General features: G+C 32.6%; 1 protein-coding gene across 1 annotated transcript; it reads left to right on the forward strand.

Moving 5' to 3' along the window:
• The first annotated feature begins 413 nt into the window (after positions 1 to 413).
• On the forward strand, positions 414 to 1,922 carry LOC141680062 (uncharacterized). Its single transcript, XM_074486389.1, has 2 exons — positions 414 to 1,131; positions 1,375 to 1,922. Exons 1-2 carry the CDS (start codon positions 414 to 416, stop codon positions 1,920 to 1,922), a joined length of 1,266 nt encoding a protein of 421 aa, XP_074342490.1.
• The last annotated feature ends 9,356 nt before the right edge of the window (positions 1,923 to 11,278 follow it).

Genomic DNA, 11,278 nt, shown 5'->3' on the forward strand with positions numbered 1-11,278 from the left:
TGTGCCGCGCTAGGTATTCTCCAGAACAACCAGCAATGGAACGAAGCTATAGGTGAAAATGCGCATACATCCATGCCTCCACAATTACGTGCCATGTTTGTTAACATTTTAGTATACAGTCCAATCTCTCATCCGTGTAGCCTTTGGGAAGCTCATTGGGGATGCATGTCAGATGATATTCTTCTTGTGAGGCGACATCTCACTGGGAATCCAAACCTTTGTCTATCAGATATTGAGATCCAGAAATTAATGTTATCAAATTTTATTAATTTTATTGCAAAGATAGAGAAATTGTTGAATGATATTGGTAAAAGCCTTAGAAACTTCCCAGTTATGCCATATCCAGGAGATGCTTTTTTTCCAACTCTGAGAATAGACTAATTCTTGAGGAAACATCCTATGACACAGAAGAAATGAAGAGAATCCACACAAGAAATCATAGTCTTCTCAATGATGAACAGAAGATAGTCTTTGATTCCATTCTTGACAATATCAACCAGAAAAAAGGTGGTGTTTTCTTTATTTACGGAAGTGGAGGATGTGGAAAGACTTTCTTGTGGAAGACACTGTGTTGTCGATTACGATCAGAGCATAAGATGGTGCTTCCCATTGCCTCATGTGGTATAGCTGTCGTGTTACTTCCTAGTGGAAGAACCGCACACTCCCGCTTTCACATTCCACTCAAGCTTGATGAAAATTGTTCTTCCGGTTTAAGACACGGGACTGATATTTATGAGCTACTTCAGAGAACTGATTTAATAATTTGGGACGAGGCTCCTATGCAACATCGTCATGCTTTTGAATGTGTTGATCGATTCTTGAGAGATATTATGTCTGCTATTGATAAAAGTAGAGCTAAAAAGCCATTTGGTGGTATAACCATTGTTTTTGGTGGAGATTTTATGCAGATACTTCTTGTCATTCCAAAAGCTTCAAGGGTTGAAGTTGTCTGCTCTACCCTCAATAAATCCAAGCTTTGGGAATCTTGTGAAGTATTTTTATTGAAGCAAAACATGTGTCTTAATGCAGGAAATAGTGATTTTGAGAACAAAACCATTACGGACTTTAGCAAGTGGCAGCTTGCTGTCGGTGATGGCAAAGAAACCAATATTTCTCCAAGTCCAGACACTGGTGAAATGTTAATAAAGATTCCTGATCAATATATTGTTCATACATCCGGAGATCCAATCCAGAAGCTTTTTGAAGTGACGTACCCTGATTTTATACAAAATATCTCTTCACATAAATACCTCAGATCAAGGGCCATACTCATACCTACCAATATCGTGGTGGATGAGATTAATACAACGATACTTGAAAAAATTCCTGGCATGGTTTACACTTATCTGAGTTAGGATTCAATTGATGATGCAGGTGATGATGATAATGATTTCAGATCCGCGTTTCCATTTGAGTATCTAAACTCTATCAATATGCCTTGCATTCCTAAGCATGAGTTAAAATTGAAGGTAGGAGTTGTCGTCATGCTTATGAGAAACTTAAACCAGATCATGGGATTATGCAATGGTACAAGAATGATTGTGAAATCTTGTAGGAAGAACAGTATTGAATGTGAGATTTTGTGTGGCTCTCATGTTCGAACGAAACATCTAATTCCTAGAATTGAGATGATTCCAAGTGACACGAACTGGCCATTTGAATTTAAACGCGTTCAATTTCTGATTCAAATATGTTATGCCATAACGATTAACAAAAGTCAGGGACAATCACTTGATACGGTTGGGCTTTACCTTCCTAAAGCAGCTTTCTCGAACGGACACATTTATGTTGCTATATCCAGAGTGACACGACCTGAAGGCCTCCATATTCTCATAGATAGTGATGATGGTATTAGCACATATATTACAAATAATGTAGTTTTTGAGGAAGTGTTTTACAATCTTCCAAGTGTAGACAATTGACATGATATATTAAGAACTTCATGTAACATTTTTCTATATTTCCTTCTTAACTCTGGATTTATTGTGTTTGATATATCAATGGTGTAAGTTCAACATCCAAAATGTTACACTTTTTTTACTGCACCCGTGTATGAACACAATATAAACAATAAATCTCCAATTATTTTGTCTATTAAAAATATGTATAATCTATTTGATTAGGAAGATTTTCTTAATTGTTTATATATTGTACATATTTTATTAGGAATTGGATTACAGTTTTCCTTTTTTTTGTTGGCAAAAACCCAAATGATAAGGTTGGTTAGTTGTCATAATCACATCAAACACTTACCTTAAAAATTATCAGCAAATTAAATCGGGATATTACTCTAATTCTCATTTAAAGGAATAGATTTGCACTATCAATTTCAAGCTAAATTGTTGGCATCTCCCTAATTCCTTGTTGGTTAAATATACTTTCAACATTTTTACAGGAGTTTTGTCATTTGCTAAGCATCATCCTTTTTTTCTCTCAAGAGTTCAACCATTTTGTAAAATCTTCAATTCTTTAAGCAATTTATACAGTTCTTAGAATATTGAATGTATAAATATCTTACCTACTGAGTTTTTATTAAATTTTTGAATAAACTTTTTTCTTTCTCTTCTTATAGTGATCTTTTTCAATGAAATCATTTGATCGTCTATCCAATCTCGACAAGGCAAGCACTAACTGGAAAATTAAGGTCATGGTTACATGATGTGGGCTAACATGACTTTAGAGATAAACTCATTGAAAGGCTACAATCTTATTCTCCTTAACGATGATGTATGTTTTAAATTTATTCATCTTTGCATTATTTGTTGTCAATCCTTTTTCCAGTATTATATATTTATGTCATTTAAATTATCTAAATGTAGGATAACCATGTTCATGTCTTTGCCTATCATAACATTTGGAATGGATTCAGCACGAAAATTGTGGAAGGTGGTGTCTATGTTTTTGACCAGTTTACAGTTAAAGATCCTGTTGGAAACTTGATGCCTGTGCAGTCAACGCTCTGCATCAGATTTACAGGCTCCACTACTGTGAGGACTGCTGATGATGATGGCATGATCCCTTCGCAAAAGTTTGAGTTTTTAGACCTGGGAGATTTGTTTGCAGAAGCAAATAAATGTCTTCCTCAACAGCAGCCTGAATTTGCAATAGATCTGGTAACGCACTATTTTAACTCGATATTGTCATAATTAACTCATATAAAACAATTCTCCTACAATTATAAGACAGTCTACTTTAATATTGTGTAAATAAATTTTGTGTTAAATAGATATTATTGGAGTTGTGGAGGAGTATGAAGGTTTGAACAAGCTTCATACTCGATACAGAGATAGGGACATTGTGAAGTTTAAAATATGCGATTCAAGGTAATGTGCATATGTATATTTGATCAGTAGTGTAATTACGCATATACACCACATATTGCTAATAGATTATTAACATATATGATATCTAAACCTATTTTGTAGTAATGCCCACAAAGTTACTGTTTGGGGTGATCTTGTTGTGTCGTTCAACAACAAGATGGCTGGAAATCCCAAAAAACCGATCATTGTTATTATAACAAGTACAAAAGTGACTACATTTATGAGTAAGTACTTATGCAATCAAATTTATTACATAGTTATATTCTTGCTAATTAAATAATTAACTTTATTCCCATATACAGGTTCTGTTCAGATTGGTACATTACCATCTACTCATCTATATATAAATCTAGATGATGAATCTGTGAATGATATGAGGCAGAGGTAACAAGTAAATATAGAGTTAAAATTAACTTATCAACGTTTTGCTCTATTTTTTAATTTCTTCTATATGTTTAGGTTGCTTGAGGAAGGATATATAATGAAAAGAGACAAATTGTTCCAAGCTAAACAAATTGAACTGGTTCCTACATTATTTGAAAAATTGTCACTCAAAGACCTTAATGAGAATCTGACATACGATCACCTCAAGGTATTGCATTTATATAATATTCAGAAATGGTATTTTTTATATGGTTGCTTTTGTTGTTAAATATTACATTTTCATCGTACCCCAGAAAAGAATTTGTTGCACCTTTAAGATCATTAAGTCGATGAGGAAACAAATTGGTGGTTTTATAGCTGTAACAAATGTCTCCATGAGGTTGAGCACATTGGAACAGTATTCAAATGTACCCATTATCCTCGAAACATTCCCGTGTCTCCGAAGAGGTAACCTAACTATTTCAATTTATTGGAAATATTTGTAGGCTTGATACTGTTAATTAAAGCCTAAAAAAATAGCTAACTATTTTCTCAAGGTTCCGTATCATGGTCCCTGCCGAGGATGAGACATTTGCCTGTAATATTGTTTTAAATGATCGAGTTTCTAGAAGAGTTCTTGGATCAAGTGTTGCAAAGGTGGTTTCTTATTACAATAAGGTAAATAACTGTTAAAATAAAACAGCTGCAGTGTCACCATGTTATACCACATATGCATTCTTATTTTCTACAACTGTGTTCAGGATTCCTCCAAAGCCTTTCCAGAAGTGATTAAATCATTAGTCAGAAAACTAATTTCAGTTGAGCTCGGTCTGACAAAATCAAACATTGTTGAGGATAACAACATCTTTTATGCTGATGATTTATATGAACCAACGATGAACACTCCAACTCCTTCTGAATCTCCAATTATGTCCGAAGATTATTCCATCAACATGGGTTTTGAAGTGAGATTATAATATGGTTATGTTACATTTGAGTTCTCTTTAGTATTCCCTGCTGAATAATAATATTTGCAGACTTTCTTATTGACGGTCTTTGCATGTATAGTACTCTGAAGGTGATGACGGTAATGGTACTCCAGGCTCTGCTAAATCTGTTACCAAAAAAATTAAGAAGGTAATGACAATAACTAGCATCCTATGTTAGACATCCTATTTACTTATATACCAAAGTGCTTTTCGCTGACTAGGAATTGTCTTTATTCATCACTCTAAAACTATGTCCACCTAATTTAATTAATGAATATGTCACTTTTGCTTGCAGGAAGGTTGATAGCATGCTTCAACTTTGAGTATTTTCCAGAGCTTTCATCTTGCTTATGGCTGAATTATTTTTTACAGTTATTGTCCACGTGACATTATTTGCAATTTCGATTGCATAACAATGTTTTTACCCTGTTTTCAACATTTGTTATCTATGTATTTGATTTTTAATCCTTCATAACTGTGATCAGCGTCATCACACATAAATAAAAGTTTGGTTTACAATATTTAAATATTACCTTGATCATCTACGTTTAATGAAGCATGGTTGAAGCACTACTTTTATTAAAAAGTAGTGCTTATTTATCAAGGACCATGTCGTACACCATTTAATTTGACATTCAATGTCGTTTATGGACATAAGATTTTATAATGGAAAAAAATGTTTAATTTCAAATTGTATAGCGAAAAGATCATTTTTTCAAGAGAAGACAAGTTCTTAAATTTGACTCGAAACATTCATGATGAGCAGCCTTAAATTCAAAATAAAGTGTTAGACTATATGTTTTAAATTCCCCGCATTACTCAATATTGAAATTTACCAAATATAACTACTTGTCATCTCATTATACAAGTTTCCACGATATTTCCCGTGAATAACCTCAAAATATGCTCCTTAATTTTGACATAAATCAATACCTTAATTATTGCAATCTTGATTCACACATTGCTTTGTTTAGGATTATGATATAATATGCGTATTGTTTGTGATTTGCAGAGTATACCAAAACCTATAAAAATTATCCTAACTGCCTACAATCAAGATGACAATATCTTCCTTTAAAATTGGTGTTATTGAGTATCTTTACCATATTCAAAATCGATCATATTCTACTTAGACGGTAATATATATTCAGTAACTTTCATATTTGTTCTACACTAAAATTTTTGAAGAACATACAGGTTTATACACATATTTTTCTTCAATTTCAACAAAAAATACAATACATAATACATTAATCCTATTAACATTTATCACCTTTCAGCCAGGTATGGATGACCATCAACATTTGTCCAATCTGAATGCCACTCAAATTGCATGGACGTTGAAAGTTAGGGTGACAAGAATGTGGAGGTCACTGAATGGTCATAGAGAGGTCTCGAGGCACAATCTTATTTTACTCAACTGTGAGGTGTGATTGCTTTTAATCTGTTGCAAGTAATTGAGTTCACCACGTTTCTATTTTTCATATTCATTATTCATGCATATACTCTCTTTATATTACAGAATATGCACATGGTTGCAGTTGTTTCACCTGCTATTTGGAATCAATTTGCCGGACTTTTGATTCCAGGAACCTTATACCGTATAAGGAACATAGGTATCATGCCTGCAACTGGTTTGTACAGGCCTGTGCGTAACATAAACTGCATATGGTTCCTACCCATCACTATTGTGGATGTTGTTCCAGTGAATACTCTAATGATTCCGCGGCACAAGTTTGAATTGACTCCCCTGCCTGCTATTTCCGACGCTCTTTTGAATTCGAATTATGATGAGATGCCTGTTTACTCCACAGGTATCGAATTTTAAACGTCGACAATCAAGATTTCTAAAGTTATAAATGTTAGTAATTTACAATGTCAAAATAGATGTTATCGGTGTGTTGAAGACTTGGAACCAAAGCGAACAATCCTGGGCAGATTTGGTTCAAGGGATATGATCCGCTTCAGACTAAGTGATGGAGAGTAAGATATTTCGTATTATGTTTATATAATATAGATTTGTACAATTAGAACTGTTTAGATTACCACATCTTTACTTTGATTTCAGGACATCGCACCGTGTTAATTTTGTGGGTAATTTCCTACCGAATATAGATTTTTTATACCAGGATATAGGAATGAAAAGGAAAATTGTCATCCTTGCATCTATCCGCATCAATGTTTACCAAGGTTTAATTCTTGCTTTCCTGCATGTACTAATTGTTTTTGAAAAAGTCAATAGTTTGACTCTCAAATTCCATTTAAAGCATTCCTAAAGTATTCTATTTTTTCTATTTGAAAAAAGGTATAATTCGCATAGGTAATTTGCCCTCAACAAGTATCTTCATCAATATTGATTATCCCGATGTCGTCACTTTGAGATAGAGGTATGCACATTAAATTAACTCACATTTAAATTATTATATAATTTACTATTCATACTCTAACTTTGTTTTCCTTTTGTCATGTAGGTTAGTGAATATCGACAACGGATGCATTAAAGAGATATTGCAGCTGAAGCATTTTATTATATTTAATAGTTTATGATATTTAACTAAATACAGTTTTATCGATATTCGGAATAAGCGTGCAAATTGTTCTACCACAAATATTATAATTTGTTATTCAATGTGTATGTTTCTCATGTTTTTGGATTTTTAAATTATCTATTTAAATCTTTTGGTTGAATTACGCCGCAGTTATCTTATGCAATATTTAACGTAATACTTCTATGTTCGGACTAAGATATTATTATATTTAATACAAGCACGAAATATTTACCATATTCTAAATACTGTCACACTTTATCTAAGTAATCCAATACTTAGATTACTATTTTTACTTTTCTGTAGTTGTAGAAATTGTACAAGTTATTAAACTTAAGATATACAATATTGATTGCAAATATATAATTACTAAGTCATCAATCAACCTTAAGAATAATGTCATTGCAACAAGAGAGCTTTTTCATTGTTCAGCCAATAAGATCCATAATATAAATACATCATATTAAATTTGGAAAGTGTTTAAAATCAGATCACATCCAATAATATAAATAGCTACAAAACCAAATTTCAAGCACAATAAACCATAATATTAATACATCATGTACCAGACATAAATATATTGATCACATTGATCCAATATGAAATGTAGTGTAGATTAAACAAACTATTCGATAACTATATCGAATATTAAATCTTCTTGTTGAAAAGTAAAAACCAAGTTATCGTCTATTTGTAGCTCATTATCAATCGCAAATTGGTTCCATCCAGCAGAGAATCGAGGTAATCCAGTAGAAAACACTATCTTAACATTCCAGGTTAAAAGCCCCATCCTAAAAGTTACAATTTCGCCACTTATCCATGTCCTACCATTCGGCTGTATAGCTGCTGGGATATACTGAAAGATGATATGTCTTTGTTATATCAATTAACCACAAAATGACTAAAAATTATATTGTATTTGCAAAAAAAGTCTATGTAAATTGATCGGGTAATGTAATAATACCGCTCTGTGACATGTGTTGTTCACATTTGAAGCAGTCATTGTTGCGGTGAACTCCATTCCCAGGATTTGATCATTTTCCTGATCACTTATATTATTGTCTGCAACATCATCAGTTACGTCTTCAACATCCATATCCAAGTTATCTTCTACTTGCTGAATTCCTTCTTCAGGAACTTCTGCAGCATGATCAATGTCAACTGTAATATTCATGTGAACAATTTCTTCTAATTCCTCAACTCCACCTGGAAGCTGTTCATTAATATCTACAGAGAAGTAGCAAAAGGTATTAATATTATTATCGTGGTCACCCGCATTTCCATTATTACCGTTTGACTGCATAGCTTCATTAACTACTATAAATATTTTTAAAAAAATATCTGTCTAAAAAATTGGGATCCTAATCACCAGACAAATAAAATAGTATGTAGTATTTAAAGTAGTACCATTTCTTGAAGAATAGCTGACCAGAAGTTTTTCATTTTTTGAACTATCAAAAATGATAGTTTCAAACTTCCCAGATCCTTTGTAGGTAAGCAACATGAAATCCTTCCTCTCGAACATTTTGTCATTTACTAGCTCCAGTATATCAAAAATCTTCCCTGTGGATTCAGAGTACTGACAATTGTATATCTTTCCATTCTGCAAGATCAATTGTACTTTTGCAGGAATCAACTTTCCAAAAGAGTTGTGAAATTTTTCCGGTATGGCCTGCCACAAGCATAATAAGTATCGATAAATGACAAAATTACTATTAATAGAGAAAGAGATACAGATCATAGTGTGGGAAAGTAAGTATTGCTTAATTAAAAGCTTACTATTACTCTAGAGTCTATTGCATCGCCAATACCGAATATCATGAATTTGCAACCAATCCTTGTTATTATATCTGCAAATTAATTGTTGGTATCCAAGTTCAGTCATAATGAATACTGAAATTTAAATTTATGTATCCTAAAACAAATTCGTAAAAGCTTTGTAAAAATATGCAATTACCTCTACAAGTTGAATGCGATTGGGAAATAACTCTTGCAGAATTATAATCCACTTCAATTGTATCAGGATTTAGTGCACATACCATAAATTGTCCGAGGCCCTCATGCGTGAAAATCAGAATTATAGCTGAATACCGTCTAACTTCTTTCAGGAACCATGTAAGGTTAACAAAACTATTTTCCTCCACTGAATACTTGACATGAATTTCACGACCACTTGGGAACCGAAGCCAGACATTTTTTGGTATCACACTTGCAAATGTTGCGGCCAACTTCTCTGGTAGTTTCTGTGTAAATTAATTAAATTTTAAACACCAATTATTTTGATCCATATTCGCAGCAACCTTAAAATTGCACCCAAAGTTAAGATATGAAATGTGTACAACATTAATTGAAAAACGTACCACTACATTTTGTGCATAGTTATCTGATTTAAGAATGACGATAAATCCTGGAAGCTTGGTTTGATTAATATCCACCTAATAATTACAGGAGCATAATACTTTTACATACATTTTTTAAAAGAACAAATAACTCTATTCTATTAAACTGAATCGATATTATCACATACCATCTTATGTTTCTGCTTCAATCTCTGATTTTTTTTTGTAATATTTCCATCCTTTCTTACTAGCAATGAATTACAAAATTCTTTTAATGGATCGATGTCATTGTCTTCTTCCATTAACATATTTTCTCCTCTTTCGCCACCAACAAATTCATGTTCCACCTCCATATCTATAAAATTGTAATATAGAAACATCAGTACAATAATTATAACTTTAACCTTCATCAGATTTTGCCACATTAATATGTATCAAACCTTCATCAGAATCTAAATTAATTTGTAGAAACTAATCTCTTCCTATCATCTCTTTTCCTCTAATAAGCCTTTTTAAGTAATCAACCTCAAATCCATCTTCCTAAAAAATCCTAGATGAAATGATATTGCTATCATCCATAGTAAATACAAATGTATCTCTTTCGCGCAAATGAAATATCACTAGCACATATCCAAGGCAGTAAAAATATCCATTTGACGAGTTGTATGAAACGAAAGATTCATGCCCTCCAACCCGGATTTTCTCTATCGTCTAGAGCTTTTGACTGTATTTGTACCGTACCAAACTTGGTACAACCTTGGAAAGAAATAATAAATAATGTTATTTTTACGAATTACACATAAAAGCACAAACATGTACGAATGCACAAACATATAATTATATATGCTCTTCAATTTGATCACAATGGAAATTACTCACAAATCCTCCACATGCCAGAGTATCTTTAGACACAATTTTCAAGAATGATGTTTCTTCCAACAAGTATCCTGCCCCAAAAAAAATATTTGATGAGTTTCTACATATGTACAATTTCCTTAATTCATAAATAATTTATATGTAGAAATCAAAATATTTAACTTATGACAGTACCTCTATCAAGATCTTTAGCATAAACTTCATGTTTATAGATGCAAACATTCACGTTATTCACATTATAAATATCATTATGCATTCTATACAAGAAAATATAATCTCCAACTCCATGTCCTGTGTATGATACAAAATTAGCCCATCCTTTCCCAAATTTGCAATGTTCTCCAATCCTCTCTACCTCGCATTTCCATTCCTTAGTAGTAAACCTCAGACTGACCGAGTTCCCATTTTCAAGTTTTTGTAGAAATTCTCCGTTCCTGGCTTCAATGTCTGACATATATACAAATAATTGGACAATTATACACCTTATACCAACTGATATGAAAGTATGAATTTTAGCTGATATGAAAATAATTCCAAAATCTATCACACCAGATCTATCGCATTTTCTTGCAAGTCTGTGCTATTTATGCAGATAAGGTAAGATTCACTTTTGTTCAGAATTGCATCATAAACTAACCGAGCAATAGATTTCTGAAACTCAATATTTCCATACAGGACAACGAATTCATCATGTTTACATTCAGGTTTATTCTTCTTCCACTCATTTAGATGTATTGTCGGGTAGTTTATTTCAACTGCGGCTTCCTTATATATCTTCACATTAAAAACTCCGTCCCCATAATAATCAAAGAGAACAAAGTTATATATCGTAATGCCATAGT

Source organism: Apium graveolens, chromosome 8 (assembly GCF_009905375.1).
Source record: "Apium graveolens cultivar Ventura chromosome 8, ASM990537v1, whole genome shotgun sequence".
Lineage (NCBI taxonomy): Eukaryota > Viridiplantae > Streptophyta > Magnoliopsida > Apiales > Apiaceae > Apium > Apium graveolens.